Source organism: Podarcis vaucheri (assembly GCF_965113315.1).
Source record: "Podarcis vaucheri genome assembly, chromosome: 13".
Lineage (NCBI taxonomy): Eukaryota > Metazoa > Chordata > Lepidosauria > Squamata > Lacertidae > Podarcis > Podarcis vaucheri.
Window position 1 is genome coordinate 39,774,023 of NC_138751.1, and position 16,501 is coordinate 39,790,523.

The window sequence follows — 16,501 nt, forward strand, 5'->3', positions numbered from 1 at the left end:
TATAAAGCAGAGTGGAAAAAAATTTAGAGGCCAAACTAGAACAAATGGACAAAAGGATTGGAAAAATGGATAAAAAAATTGATGAAACAGCAAGCGAATTAAAGGGACAATTGAAAGATGTGACTAAGAGAACACAAACGTTGGAAGAGGGGATGAAGAGGACAAAACAGGAAATGAGGGAAGTGAGGAGAGAGGAGGAGAAAATAAAGGTAGAAATGTCGGAGATTAATAAAACACAAGAAGAAGTCTTGGATTTGATTCGATTGCTATGAATGAATTGAGGCAACGGGAGACTAATCTGAGGTTGCGAGCCATACCAGAGATACAGGGTGAAAATATTAAAGAGAGACTGATTGCAGAAATAGGACAATGGTTAGAACTTCAACCAGAGAAGGTAGCTGTGACAGTACAAAATGCATTTAGAATGAAGGCAAGAACAACTAAGACAAGAAAATCTCTGGGAGACTGTTTAATTATATTCAAGGACAGAGAAATGAGAAACATGATCTTGTAGAAGAACAGAGAGAAAAGATTGAATATCGATGGGAATTATATAATTATTTTTAAAGACTACGGAGAGATCCATATAAACCATTGGTTTTGAAAGAAGAATAAAATAGAAATCAAGTGGGAATTCCCAGAGGGGATCTCCATTTTCTATAAAAGTAAGAAACACAAACACACAAGCCCAGAGGAAGCAGGCAGGTTTCTGAGAAGATACAAGGAATTAAGACCAGAAGAGGAAGAAATAAGAGGAGCAGCAGCGGGAGCAGGAGCTACGGGGGAAACTGGATTGGGAGAGGGAGAAGGAGAAGCGCTAGTGGGATTTCAAGAGGCTCTATGAATGTTTGAGGAATATTATGTTGAAGAAAAATAAGAGGGTGAAGGTATATAACATGCAATATAACAATTAGGAAATGTGTAATTAAAAAATTAAATAATGGATGACTGTTAGAGAGGCTGAAGGCAGTCCAAAAGAGAAAATATGTGATAAAATTAGATTGGATATTATAAATGTATGTTGGAAAATTAATTAAAAAATATTTATTTATATAAAAAAAGAATTTTGGGTGACTTTGCTGGGGTGCTGTCAGGGTTGGTTTTCCCTGGTTATCCTTTGGTTAAAGGGTGTTGTCAGGAATGAGGTGCAATAACACATCCCAATGCTTTTACCAGCTAGCAAGAATAAAGGAACAAGGTATTAACTACCCAGGGAAGCCAGGATATCCACATTAGCACAAAGCAGAACAAATGTCCCCAAAGCTTGCTCCATGACCAGCAGTAACATAGAACTTCCTTCTCAAGAACCCATACCAATCATTTGAAGTAAAAGGGATCCAAAGATCCAATATAAGTTGACAAATAAATCAACAGTTCAAAAGTATTCGGTGTACATAAAAAAGTCCACTTACAGATTTTTAAAGACTCTTGCTTAGCCCTAAGAAATACCTGCTCACAAGCCATGCCACACCCGCTGGCTTATGCTGGTTTATGCATGTTCATTCATTATAAGGCAGGTGAAAACAAGAGGGAAAACTGAAAGCCAAGTTGTGAGTGAAGCATGAAGTAGATGGCGGTTTATACCCTTTTTCTGGAACCTGATATAGTATCCCCTAATGAGACTGATTTAATCATGACAGTAGCAGTTCCACTGTAACCTTATTTACCAGATAATCACATAGAAAGGAATAAGCAGAAGCTTTTTAAGCATCCCAATATACTGCTTTCTCTCATTCAGCTTCTAATTAACCTTTATCTGGTGTTCTAGTCAGGTCTTAATACTTTGCAGTACCCATGACAGTTTCTTAGTTTTCCAAATGCACCCGAAAGTTGAAAAAGGTTGAGAACCCCTATTTCAGAGAGACCACAGAGGATTTTTAAAGGAATTGCACATAGGAATTGTAACAGATAAAATATAACATAGTTATATGATGCAGAAAAGGGGAGATTAATTTACCCATATTCTGATAGAACAAATAAACAGAGTTGATAGGTTAATTTATTATTGCTTCTTTATTAACTTTTCCCTACAGTTCAAATCAGGCCTCAACAAAATGATGTAACATTTGTGGGCAAAGATGGAGCCCAGTAAGCCAGCACTGGAGGCCAAGATGGAGAAGATCTCCACAGCCACCATGTATTTCCCCTTGGTGCTCAGGTACACTGGAACAAAGGAGACCCAAACACTACAAAACAACAACATGCTGAAGGTGATGAATTTGGCCTCATTAAAGCTGTCAGGCAGTTTTCTGGCAAAAAAGGCCACAACAAAGCTGAGAATGGCCAAAAAGCCCATGTAGCCCAGGACACAGTAAAACAGGGTGGCTGACCCTTCGTTGCAGCCTAGAATGATTTCCCTCATCACAGACTGCATGTCAGAATCAGGGAATGGGGGAGAGGTTCCCAACCACACAGCACAAATGCCTGCTTGGATAAGGGAACAAGAAATCACAATGGCGCTTGCCAGTCTTTTCCCCACCCACTTCTTCATTCTGGATCCTGGTTTGGTGGCCACAAAGGCCAGAACCACCGTGATCGTTTTGGCCAGAACACAAGAAACAGTCACTGTGAAAACAAGGCCAAAAGCCATTTGTCGGAGCAGGCAGCTCACTCTTTCTGGAGGGCTGAGGAAGATCAATGGGCAGAGAAAGCAGAGCAGGAGAGAAGTGAGGAGAGTGTAGGTGAGGTCCCGATTGTTTGCTCTGACAATGGGTGTGTCCTGATGTTTAATGAAGATGGCAAGGACTAATATTGTGAGGAGAGAGAGAGAAAGAGCCAACAATGCTAAGCTCATCCCCAGAGGCTCTTTAAAAGACAGGAAGCTGATGGTCTTTGGAATGCATTGTGATTGGTTCCTGTGTGGATAGTGATCTTCGGGGCACCCAACACAGTCATCCATATCTGGAGATAAAATAATATATTCAGATTTCAAATGTTCTGGATAGCAACTACAAATGCTACCGGTGTGAAACTCTTAAGGTTCAAATAGAAATACCACAGGTGTCTCCTTCATACATTTGAAAAGTACCATGTATATATTGTGTTCCCTACCTTTCTGTGATGAAATCTTGCCTTGAGGACATGGAGCACAATCATAGCAGCAGAATGGCTCCCCCTCCTTCTTTTCCTTCCTGGAACCAGGAGGGCAATTTGAGTTACATAGCGAAAGGGGTGGAACCTACCCATTTAAATAAACACATAAACATTTTAGCACACAGAAATTAGTATTATTTCTCCCCACCCCCAACTCGAAATAGGAAGACACTAAAATACTTATTCCAAACTCAGAGCCAAACTACTCATTTTTCTATTCATGCTTTAAAAAAAGTGTGCTCAACCTGACCAATATCTCAAATGGAGCACAATCTGTTGGAATGTAAGGTTAAAGATATTCTCTTTTCCTATCTCTCATGGATGTAGGAATTATGCCTCACCTGGTGAAAGCGCTGGTGCCACACCATTCTGTTGTCATCAGTGGAAATCAGCTGGCCTGGGACAGCCTCCCCACCCAGTCTTCCAACCTTGACTCTCATGAAGGAGTTATTTGGAAAAGTGACTATGTTGGCAATATCAAAGCCAGCTTCTGCTTCCCTGCTCTCACTGAAAGATACCGTTTCTCCAGCAGAGTTGTTGAAGGAGACAGTCCTAAGGAAGGGATGGAGCTGCATTGGAGGAAAAATAGGAACTATGAAGTAATGCATATGTCTCTCCTTACTGACACTCAGGATGCCTCCAATGTCCAGTACTGGCCGGGACTCCTATGCAAACAGAATCCACTCATTGGAATTGGTTCGTAAGGCGAGAATTCACAGAGAGAGCCAATGATTTCCTTTTTCTCCCATAGGGAAAATCCTAATGCATTCCCGACTAAGAAGAAACAAGGAAAAAATCCATGGATTTCAGTTCCCACCCCTTGAATATCTCCCACCCCATGGAAGAGAATTGTAGGCCTCATATAACCATCATGCATCTAATCAACCCGTGAATGGGGTTAATTCCATGCAGCAAGCTGTCCTATCAGGCTTCATCTATGTCACTTCCCTTCACTCTGGGAGCAAATGGGCAACAAAGCCTTTTGGTTTGGGGAAACTCAGCCTACATGTGAATTCTCTGAGCTGCTCTCACCTTCTCCTCTCATTGTAGGCTTGTATCCTCCCCTCAACTTGTGTGCAGAGAAACTGCTTGTAAAGGAGCAGGACAGAGCAAGATCAGATCCTGCTTCACTTACAGTTTCACTTACAGTTTCTCTACAAACATAGATACCTACTAACAAAGAAGCAGCACAGGGGGGCCACCAGGGGGCGCATTGGAAGATGGCCGACAATAACATCTCTCCAACCCACACGAGGTAATTAAGAGGCTGTTATGGGAGTATGCAGTCTCCCTTGCCCTCCAAGGGAATGGGGGGTACTGCCTTGCCTGTTGTGTCCATAATTCACCCCTGGATTCGAAAGAAGGGGGTGAGGGCATTAGGCACAAAGCCCTTGGGTGGAGTCGGCTCTCCCGGATGCTGTCTCTGAATCGCGCACTGGTTTGCATCAGCTCGAAATATTTAATTGGAATAGAAGCAAATGCACATACTTCAAGTGAAGATCGGGAGTAAAGACTGCTCATTAATGGGATCTCTGTGATGTGGAGCGACGGGTTGGACAATAAATCAAGTGAAGACTCATCATTAAAAGATCGGTATGTCAGAGCGAAACAGAAAGGGGGGAGGAAAAACTTTTATTTTTTTGTCTTAAGTGAATACCCAATAACCCTCCCCCCCCCACCCGAGAGAAAGAATCGTTGCAAATTACTAATCACAAGCAGGAGATTAAGAACTGTCTGGAAATGAATTACTGATCAACGAGAGGACTGGTGGGAACATCGGATGGAAAGAAAGCTTTATGACGCAGTTACAAATGGAGATTCGTTAAGACAGGCCTGCCCACAGGAAGACGAGGGGGAGGAGGACCCTGGTCATCGGAATGTGAATTTATGGTTATCGGAATGTGAATTTGACCTGGCAGGCCCCCTTAGATACAGATTGGCAAGCCTGTGGAAATCAACGGACAGACTGTGGGAATGTTCTTTGAGGAGGTGTGGAAATGGCTCTTGGAGAGTGTAAAATCCACACAGGATATGTTTGTTTTCAACCCGCTTGTGAAGATTATCAGAGATCACAAAGAAAGGAATATATGATAACAACAAGAAGATGAGGAAAATAACAAAGAGACTATCTGGACAGAATTGGACAGAACTGTGTAATTAAAGCAGCAACAAGAGTGATGTTTGGATCCCTTTCGGAGCTCGAAGTATGGGTACCCCCAACAAAAATTTAAAAATTTGGCTGTATAATTTTGAACTAATGTGATTTGGAATTAATATGATTTGATTGGCCTGTTAATAAAAATTAATTTAAAAAGCAACAACAAAGAAGCAGCACAGTGCAGGATTCACAGCAACTGCTTAACAGCTGGAGGAGCAACTTATCTGCATACGTTAAGCGGAGGATCCTAGTTTACAGTCATTACTTGAAAATTTTCAGTGTAGTCTTCTACATTTCGATACGATACGATAATCTTTATTGTCATTGTCCCATACAGAACAATGAAACTTAAAATCTACATCAGACATTCAGAAACCAACAAGCCTGCTATCCCAGCTATTCCAGCTTGGTTAGCTCCGTAAAAGCTCTGATACCCCATAAATAAATACAATAGACTCCCATAGAGACTACCTTACACTGTGTTTAAAACCAAAATCACAATTGAATAAAAACTGTTTCTCAGGAGGCTAGTCGTAGTCTTTATAACCCTGTACCTTCTTCCGGAAGGCAAAAGCTGAAAGAGATCACTTCACTGCCCATGTCAAATAACTTGTATGTTATGATAGGCATTACCTGCCAAGGCTGCAATTTCTGAAGCTTCTGCATCCCTCCTTCCACCGTTGCCCTGTATTTGGTCCTGGACAAGAACATGGCATGTAGAGCATGTGCTGTGGCATAAACAGCATTATAGACGCTATAGCTGTGGCTTGTTATGCTCATCTCAAAGCCAGACGAAGGGATATTTTCCAGCTTCTCCTCACCAGTGCAGGTTCCACTGGCCTGCTCCTCTGTATTGGAGTTTGGAAACAAACAGAGAAATACCTGTGCCCAGAACTGCTTGACAAAGCCATTTCCATTTGCCTCAAAAGGATTTTGTACCTGAAGAAAGGCTTTGAATCCTTGTACCACATTTGAATGAACTGAAAAGGAGAGGGAACCGTGGAAGACATGCATATCCCAACTCATTTGGTAGGTCAATGTTGTGAAATCCACCTGTGCTGTCAGAATCCACACCTTGCCCACAGATGTTTTGTTAATATTTTCCATTTCACCTAGCACTAGCATTATTCGCAAGCGAATCATGGGCGTTGTTCCTCCATAGAAAACAACAACCTTGGCTTCACTTTCCATAATTACATGATAGATTCCCATAATAACATGGGAATACATGACAGAAAGCTCTGTCAAATATGTGGTTTTCAGGGTTGTCTCTGAGAAGGCCAAGCAAATGCCTTTCTGGGAGAGCAGAGGTTTCAGGGTGTGAATAAATCTCTCTCCACTATCATTATCCACAGCGAGCAGCCCAACCCACGTCCAACCAAAGTGTAGAAGTAACTGAACAATCCCAGTGTACTGATGGGCTTCATTGGGCACCATCCTATAGAAGGAAGTGGATTGGCTTTGACCAGGATCTTCTGGAGCAAAGGAACCATAAGTGAGCTAAAAGGAATAAAGAGGCATAATTCATAAATGCAGAAGAAGGATTGTATGTGTATTCAAGGCCTACCCACCATAGAGATGAGATGAGCCAGTTGCCTCAGGAAGGAGACTCCAGAAAGTTGGGAGGGTGGCCGATTTGGCCTCCATGGAGTGCTTCTCTGCTTTGTTCTCCTTCTCATCTTCTGTCTCAAGTTCATTCTCCTTGCTTTCCTGATCTGCTGCTGTCCCTCTCCCTAATTTTCCTTCTCCATTTCATCCCCTTTGTTTCATCGCAACATTTCACCTCTTCATTTTATGAAGTCCTACCTTCCCTTCCTTTCCAAACCTCTATTGTACCACAGACGCACAGAATCACACACAAATGCCAGAACGTGTGCACAGCTGCCTCCAGACAGGCAGGCTTCCAGATGTGCAAAAGAGCAGCTTCAGTCTTCAGCCCGTAAGCCACAGGCAAAGTTGGAAGAAATGTCAATTTGCAGAATGGAATGTGGAGGTGTGTTTTTGAGGAGTTGAAGTAAGGAAGCGAAATGATATGAGCTGTCTCCCACAAACACAGTACCTTCTCAGTCAGGAGGGCAGAAAGCAGGACTGGGGGTGGGGTGGGGGTGCTGTTTCCTGAGCCCCAACTGTGGATAAGTTGCAGCCTTATATAACTAGGATGTTTAGCTCTAGTTAATGCATGAGGGTGTAAAGGCCATAGAGTAGTAAGCTGCTGTTGCCAATCTTGTGTAGGTCATGCCTCCTTCACCTCCAGTGAAAAGAGGGTACCTTTCTGCCAACACATGAGCCAAAGTGCGAGATTTGTTGGCCAATCCAGACAATTCTCTGCATTCCTCGGTAGAATCTCTGTATTGTGGAAGACAAAGCTACTGATCTTTGTTTATAACTGGCCCAGGAAACAGGACCATTTCCAAACATAAGGAGAAAGTCACCTATTGAAGATCCTATTACTGACTTTTTTAAGCTCTAATTTGTCTGAACCTCATATATCTAGAGGGCCACCTTCTCCCACACCACCCACACTTCCTGGTTTATTGGGTGAGGCCAGGTCACACCTAATACATTCTGCTGCCTGAGATAGAAACCAACTGCTCCTGCCCTTGAATCCTCCTTCAATATACCAATAGGACCACATCAGTCCCACTGCACTGGGACACCAGACTAGTTAGAGGAGTCAGGGGAGGCACTGCTCAGACCTAGAGCAGAGAGAAAAGGCAAGTGTGCTTAAGAAGGAGAAATAGGATTGCCCACCTAGAGCAGACATCTTTAATTGCAAAGCCCACAGGAAACACATTTTCTGAAGAGCAGGACCATCCTCCTTTTTTATCCACAACTCTACAAAACGTTTTTGGATAGAAAAGATCATGGTGATTGAGTGTGAAGAGTCCAAGGCAGTATCTTACCTGGGGAATCTTGTAGATGCTCAATATGTCTGCCATTTGGAGGGAGGTATCAAAGTCCAGTCCCCCAATAACTGCCACCAGGTGTTTCTGGGTGTCGCACTTGTAGTTGGGTCTAAGTGTGGAGGGAAGGTTCAGAGCAGCCCAGTAGGTCATCCTTTCATTGAAGTAACTGTCATAGATGTGGAATCCTAAGGTGATATTTGGTAAGATCTTGGGGTTCTCATTGATCTCCTTGACAGCAAATATCAAGGCCAGAATATGCTGGTAGTTCTTTGGCACAACACTGCAATGAGAATTTCATGCTATATTTTTGATATATATGCTATGCAATTTAAAAAGGGGGGGGGAGGCTTGACAATTCTTCAGCATTTTAGTTGAAATTGTGTCCTAGTATATATGCAAAGGCGTTTCCCTTGAAGGAATACACTGTATCCCACTTTTATACTTGTAGCTCACTTTTATTAATACAGTGGTACCTCAAGTTACAGACGCTTCACTGCCATTTCTTGGCTGATCAGAACCTTCAGCCAGTTAGTCTGTTGTTGCCCAAACCAATTGGAATGAATGGACCTGATCCAGCCCTGTCTATAAATGAAATTCCCTCTCTTCCCCTGTCACCAGTCCTCTGTCATCGAACAAGCCTGCACCATAGTGACAGTACAAGGTTATAGACATTGACAGTCACACAGAGACATCAACAGAAGCCATAAAATATTTTGAAACCACGAAGCTAAATAATAATAATAATAATAATAATAATAATAATAATAATAATAATAATATACCCCCTTCATCTGAAGATCTAACATGATAAAAATAAAGTGTACAGGCTGCTGCTTGGGCTTAGACATATACAAATTGTGACTAGCCTGACTTGGATGAGAACATCTGAATGAGAATTTCACCTCAAAGGAGAGGTGAGCTTTTAAGTCAATTCACCCCAAACTTTCAGAGGTAAAGTTCAATATTCAGAACAGAGAACGGCTTTCCATCTTAAAGTAGGTAAGTTTAAGTTGTGGCTCCTCTTGTGAAAGTCTTCTTGGAAGAAATTTGGTGGGATATGGGGAGAAGAGAACGCATGAATGAAAGAAAGACTCTCTCATCTCACTGACGACACATTCAGATCTCCATTTCCCTCCTTCCAAGCCAACTCTTCAGCTCTGAGATAGCCCCCCCCCCCCGACACCTCTGCCTGGAAGGAAATCCCTCTAAAATCAGTGGAACTTGTTTCTGAGTAAGCCTGGTCAGAGCAGGGGGATGTTTTTGTGACATCTGATTACGTGTCATATGAAGTCTTTACAAGGTATTAAGAAGTTGACTGGTCGTTAGCCTTTCCTTGAAGTCTTCTTTGTCAGAAGCAGTAAGGAGGTGAGAAGCAAGTCCGCCAATAATAAGATCACCAGGTTGGTAGTATTCATGTGGAATTCTGGACAGATCATGGATGGTGCAACATGTATGTTTGCAAACTATATGTGGCAGATGAAAGAGAATGGGCACAAAAAACAGCAACATACTGTGGCAAATATTCTTTCTCATCTGACACCCTCCTTTCCAGCTGGAAAATGAAACTTAGCTTCAGAACCACACTCAGTACAATATACTGCCTTGACAGGAACAGCACTTCCCTACCAATTCACAGATTAAAATCCTATTTTACACCTCAACAAAGAGAAAAGCAAAAATCCTCCCTCTTCCTCTTACCTCTCCTTTGCTTAGAATGGCAGGAAGGGATTTCATGCCCAGACTCAGGCTGGTATTGTCTGGAAATCTATTGAGACATTATTCAAGAGAGACTTAGTCATGATGAGATTGGTAATTACAGCTTTGATGATAACTAGGTCTCTCTACATCAAGAACAACAAAATGACCAGAAAAAACACCAGCACATGCTTCTGTTATTTCATCAAAAGTGGTTTCTGTCTGTTTATGGGACAACAAAAGAGCATGCAAAAATAACTACAAGGAGGAAGAAAAGAACAGTGGTCCAGTCTGCTATCAGTGCTGAAAAGCTTCATCTGAACAGTGGAAATGGTCACTCTGACCTCCAAAATTCCCCCCTGAACATCTGTTCATTAATTTACTGACAATTCTACTAAGACTGAACAATTGTGAAAGGGGTTGAGTTATGGCAGATGATTTGTGTAGGTTGCAAGGAAAATTAAGTATAAAAAGGGAGAATTCCCTGGATGCCAGGATCCATGTTTGGGGCAAGTACTCTTTGGTGAGAGAACCCCAACAGATATTTTCAATCACAAAATATTCAGCAAAGTAAAGCGTGGAAATATAGGTTGTTAGGTCTTAAAAATATACCCCCATGAGTTCCAAAACTTCCCACACCCCTAAGCATTGAAAAGGACCACACATCTGGTCAGTGAAAACTGGCAGACTTACAAACTCTTCAAAGGTGAAGTTCATGTGTTTCTCTATATATCAGTCAGAAAACACAGGCAGTAGCACTTGACTTAGTTACACTGGTGAAAGCTCCAAATTATTGGTATAGGAGTCCAAGAGAGGCTTCTTAGAGCCATGGGTTCTGAGCTTGTAGCAACCAGATAAGACCTTAAATATTATGCTTCTTGGGTAGACTGATAGAGAGCAATAGGCCATGTATGTCTGGATAAAACTGCTGGCGGGGTCTATGATTCTAAAGGTTGTAATTAGGGTGAGGTAAGCTAGCTTTTGCTGTTTTGGGGCCCTGCTCAAATTCCAAGAGTGTCTTGGTATCTTTCTTAAATGTAGTTCTAAGGTAACATGGTTCTGTTTGGTCCTGCAATCTCTCAATAACGTATTTACTTCTATTTGCTGCTTTCACTTCTTATTGTAGGATGTCATCTGAATGTGGTATGTAGCTTCTTGGTTAGGGCTATACCATGACAGATTTTTTGGGTTACTTTGCAGGGCTGCTGTCAGGGTTGGTTTTTCCAAAGGGCCTTTCTTACCTTCCCAGACAACATAACCCTCAACTTACCTAACCCTGACAGGTATAAGCCATCTCTTTTAATTGTTTATCCATGTGGGACCATAGGCTGGGCCCCCATGGCCAGACAAGAACTAGGAAACCCCACTCCTTCCTGATACGCTAGCATCTCTCTCGCCTCCTTTACATGTCCTGCAGCATTGGGAAATTAACCCTGAAAAGGTGTTCAGAAACCACACATTCTTTGCAAGTTCTGTGTGAGTGTCTGGAGGCGGTTGGAGGATGGATTGCAGCTAACAGATTGAGGCTGAATCCTGACAAGACAGAAGTACTGTCTCTGGGGGACAGGAGGTGGGTGGGTGTGGAAGACTCCCTGGTCCAGAATGAGGTAACTGTGCCCCTGAAGGACCGGGTGCACAGCCTGGGAGTCCTTTTGGACTCACAGCTGTCCATGAAGGCACAGGTCAATTCTGTGTCCTGGACAGCTGTCTACCAGCTCCATCTCATACGCAGGCTGAGACCCTACCTGCCCATGGACTGTCTTGCCAGAGTGGTGCATGCTCTGGTTATCTCCTGTTTGGACTATTGCAATGCGCTCTGTGTGGGGCTACCTTTGAAAGTGACCCGGAAACTACAACTAATCCAGAATGTGGCAGCTAGACTGGTGACTGGAAGTGGCCGCCGAGACCACATAACACTCATCCTGAAAGACCTACATTGGCTCCCAGTACGTTTCTGGGCACAATTCAAAGTGTTGGTGCTGACATTTAAAGCCTTAAATGGCCTAGGCCCAGTATACCTGGAGGAGCATCTCCACCCCTATCATTCAGCTTGGACGCTGAGGTCCAGTACTAAGGGCCTTCAGGCTATTCGCAGACTGAGAGAAGTGAAGTTACAGGGAACCAGGCAGAGGGCCTTCTTGGTAGTGGCACCCGCCCTGTAGAACGCCCTCCCATCAAATGTCAAAGAAATAAACAACTATCAGAGTTTTAGAAGACATCTGAAGGCAGCCCTGTTTAGAGAAGCTTTTAATATTTGATGAATCATTGTATTTTAATATTGTGCTGGAAGCTGCCTAGAGTGGCTGGGGACACCCAGCCAAATGAGTGGGGTATAAATAATAAATTATTATAAAATTATTAATATAAGCACAAGCAGCTATTTGTGCTCCTAATAGAAAAACACCTCAAATATGGAAACATATAGACTGCCCAAAAAATGTGAGTATGTGAAACAAAGAACTATTTGGAGGGGTGGTATATAGATGTAATAAAGAAAAAAACGATTAGCAAATACAAAAAGAATGGTTAGTTAACGTATTTGAGATATCAAGATGTAAGAGAGAATTAACTTTACAATTGCCTAGATGTATTCAGCATTCATAGTGGGTCATGGAATGAAATGGTCTTTTTATTTACCAATCTCCTTGTTCCACCATGTTTCAAATAATGTCTGATAAAGCGGGTTCTCCTTCATGAAGAGCACATGTTGTGGTGGGAGCAACCATGACATCCCCTGTTGCTGGGCGGGTTAGTTTGGATGGCCACAAATTTGATTGGGCACACCCAATGTTGCTGGGGAAAATTGATGGTTGCAATTTTATTTGATTGATGGGGGTGCTATATAGGTCCCTGTGCGCAGCATTGAGCTTTCTCTTTTCGCTGAACACATCAAATTACCCACCCACCCTCCCTTTAATTAGGGTTTGCGCTGACCTTGCTATGCCTGTCATGGGGTCGTCTGCTTTGGAGCAGGGGCCTGGTAGGAATTTTACCATTTGGCTGATTGGCTGGGGCCATTTGGGTTTGCCTACTGCGTAGCAAATCGTCACAACTTGTAAGGTTGTGGTTAGGCATTGGTTAATTTTTTGGTTGGTGGAGGGGATGTGGTTGGCTGTGCCTGCCCCTCCAATGCTCCTACTGCTGCAAGGGTATTCCGTTAAAGGAATCCAGGGGCTCGCCATGCTTTTGTCCGTATCCCTGACAAAGGGCTAGGGCCACAAAAGAGCCCCAGGGAGCATTTGGGGAGAGGTGTGAGCCTGGCACCCAGCTTTATTCTCTCCCCCCATTTTTTTAAAAATAGTATTTATTAAGGTTTTAAGTTTACAAAAAGGCAAAAGAAAAAACACCAAATTAAACAATGGCAAAACAACACATCACAAGAAAAAAACAGAAAAATAGAAACAATTAAAAAAACGAAAAAACAAATCGAGCCTTCCCATAACTTATCTTTCATTTGCTTGTTTCCCTGACCTCCTCACACCTCCCTTTTTTGTATTCTAAATCAATTATACATTTCAGCAAATCCTTTCCCTCTCTTCAAAATTTTTATCCTAAAAATTTATCTTGATCTTAATATGTTTACCGTATTTTTCGCCCCATAAGACGCACTTTTTCCTCTCCAAAAAATCGGGGTGCGTCTTATGGGGCGAATGCCTACAAGCCTCGGGCGCCCGGCAGGAGGTCCCACCGGGTGCGCGAGGCTTGGGGCGGCAGCCTGTCGCCCGAAGCACGGGGAGCCCTTGGGAGGGCTCCCCCTGCTTCGGGCGAGTGTCTGCAAGCCTGGCGCACCCGGCAGGAGGTCCCACCGGGTGCGCGAGGCTTGGGGCGGCAGCGGACTGCTAGCTTCTAGGTGCGCGCAAGCAGTCCGCTGCCGCCCCAAGCCTCGCGCACCCGGTGGGACCTCCTGCCGGGTGCGCGAGGCTTGGGGCGGCAGCGGACTGCTAGCTTCTAGGTGCGCGCAAGCAGTCCGCTGCCGCCCCAAGCCTCGCGCACCCGGTGGGACCTCCTGCCGGGTGCGCGAGGCTTGGGGCGGCAGCGGACTGCTAGCTTCTAGGTGCGCGCAAGCAGTCCGCTGCCGCCCCAAGCCTCGCGCACCCGGTGGGACCTCCTGCCGGGTGCGCGAGGCTTGGGGCGGCAGCGGACTGCTAGCTTCTAGGTGCGCGCAAGCAGTCCGCTGCCGCCCCAAGCCTCGCGCACCCGGTGGGACCTCCTGCCGGGTGCGCGAGGCTTGGGGCGGCAGCGGACTGCTTGCGCGCACCTAGAAGCTTGGGGCGCTCAGCACGCCCCAAGTTTCTAGGTGCGCGCAAGCAGTCCGCTGCCGCCCCAAGCCTCGCGCACCCGGTGGGACCTCCTGCCGGGTGCGCAAGGCTTGGGACGGCAGCGGACTGCTAGCTTCTAGGTGCGCGCAAGCAGTCCGCTGCCGCCCCAAGCCTCGCGCACCCGGTGGGACCTCCTGCCGGATGCGCGAGGCTTGGGGCGGCAGCGGACTGCTTGCGCACACCTAGAAGCTTGGGGCGCGCTGAGCTCAGCACGCCCCAAGCTTCTAGGTGCGCGCAAGCAGTCCGCTGCCGCCCCAAGCCTCGCGCACCCAGTGGGACCACCTGCCGGGTGCGCGAGGCTTGGGGCGGCAGCGGACTGCTAGCTTCTAGGTGCGCGCAAGCAGTCCGCTGCCGCCCCAAGCCTCGCGCACCCGGTGGGACCTCCTGCCGGGTGCGCGAGGCTTGGGGCGGCAGCGGACTGCTTGCGCGCACCTAGAAGCTTGGGGCGCGCTGAGCTCAGCACGCCCCAAGCTCCTGGTATAGCGCAGCGATCTGCTAGCCCTGGGAGAGCCCCACGGCTCTCCCAGGGCTAGCGGACTGCTTGCCGGCACGCAGAAGCTTGGGGCGCGCTGACCTCAGCTTGCCCCAAGCTTCTGGATTAGCGCAGGAGTCCGCTAGCCCTGGGAGAGGCGCCCGGCTCTCCCACGCTAGCGGAGACCTTGCCGGCACGCAGAAGCTTGGGGCGCGCTGAGCTCCGCACGCCCCAAGCTCCTGGTGTAGCGCAGCGCACCTGGGGGGGAAATAAAATTTTTTTCCTTTATTTCCCCCCCAAAAATCTAGGTGCGTCTTATGGGCCGGTGCGTCTTATGGGGCGAAAAATACGGTACTTTCCCTCTTTTCACCAATTAACAGTCTATTTTTCTTAAATCTTTGATACATTTTTCCTAAAATCACATAGATCCATTCCAACATCATTCTAACATTCATTAATTTTACAATGTTTCTGTAAATAGTCTTTAAATTTTTTCCAATCTTCCTCCACCAACTCTTCTCCCTGGTCTCAGATTCTGCCAGTCATTTCCGCCAGTTCCATATAGTCTATCACCTTCATCTGCCATTCTTCCAGAGTGGGTAGATCTTGTGTCTTCCAATACTTTGCAATAAGTATTCTTGCTGCTGTTGTGGCATACATAAAGAAAGTTCTGTCTTTCTTTGGCACCAATTGGCCGACCATGCCCAGCAGAAAGGCCTCTGGTTTCTTCAGAAATGTATATTTAAATACCTTTTTCAATTCGTTATAGATCATCTCCCAGAAAGCCTTAATCCTTGGGCATGTCCACCAAAGGTGAAAGAATGTACCTTCTGTCTCTTTACATTTCCAGCATTTTTTATCGGGCAAGTGATAAATTTTCGCAAGCTTGACTGGTGTCGTGTACCACCTGTATATCATTTTCATTATATTCTCTCTTAAGGCATTACATGCCGTGAACTTCATACCTGTGGTCCATAACTGTTCCCAGTCAGCCATCATAATGTTATGGCCAACATCTTGTGCCCATTTAATCATAACAGATTTCACCGTTTCATCCTGAGTATTCCATTTCAACAGCAAATTATACATTCTTGACAAATTCTTAGTTTTGTAGTCTAACAGTTCTGTTTCCAATTTTGATTTTTCCACCTGGAAGCCAATTTTTTAATCCAAATTATATGCCTCCATTATCTGATAATAATGAAGCCAATCTCGCACTCTATTTTTTAATTTTTCAAAACTCTGCAGTTTTAATCTGTCTCCCTCTTGTTCCAAATTTTCCCAATATTTTGGCCATTTAGCCTCCATATTGAGCTTTTTCTGAGCCTTCGCTTCCATTGGTGACAGCCACCTTGGGGTTTTATTCTCAAGCAAATCCTTATATCTTATCCAAACATTAAACAATGCTTTTCTGACAATATGGTTTTTAAACGCGTTATGTGCTTTGACCTTATCATACCACAGATATGCATGCCACCCAAAGACATTATTAAAGCCTTCTAAGTCCAACACATCAGTGTTCTCAAGAAGCATCCATTCTCTCAGCCAGCAAAAAGCGGCTGATTCATAATAAAGTTTTAAGTCTGGCAGGGCAAATCCACCTCTTTCCTTAGCGTCAGTTAATATCTTAAATTTTATTCGAGGTTTCTTGCCCTGCCAGACAAATCTAGAGATATCTCTCTGCCACTTCTTGAAACACTCCATTTTATCTAATATTTGCAATGTTTGAAACAAAAACAACATCCTTGGCAATACATTCATCTTTATCACAGCAATTCGGCCTAGCAATGATAACTTCAGATTTGACCATATTTCTAGATCCTTTTTCACTTCCGTCCAACATTTTTCATAGTTATCC

At 44.5% G+C, this 16,501-nt stretch overlaps 2 protein-coding genes across 2 annotated transcripts in view; both read right to left on the reverse strand.

Moving 5' to 3' along the window:
• The window catches only part of LOC309515972 (vomeronasal type-2 receptor 26-like), a 20,939-nt gene extending 11,996 nt beyond the window's left edge, over positions 1-8,943 (reverse strand). The window contains exon 1 of the mRNA XM_082194339.1: positions 8,631-8,943. The gene's annotated coding sequence lies outside the window, so the exon portion shown is untranslated. The remainder of the gene's footprint in view (positions 1-8,630) is intronic.
• On the reverse strand, positions 2,003-9,430 carry LOC309517535 (vomeronasal type-2 receptor 26-like; the record flags this gene model as incomplete). The annotated part of the gene is made up of 6 exons (XM_082196758.1): positions 2,003-2,901; positions 3,052-3,178; positions 3,435-3,662; positions 5,885-6,751; positions 8,155-8,437; positions 9,267-9,430. Coding segments are annotated over 6 exons (2,568 nt in total), but the record flags the coding sequence as incomplete, so codon positions are not given.
• Between the last annotated feature and the right edge of the window lie 7,071 nt (positions 9,431-16,501).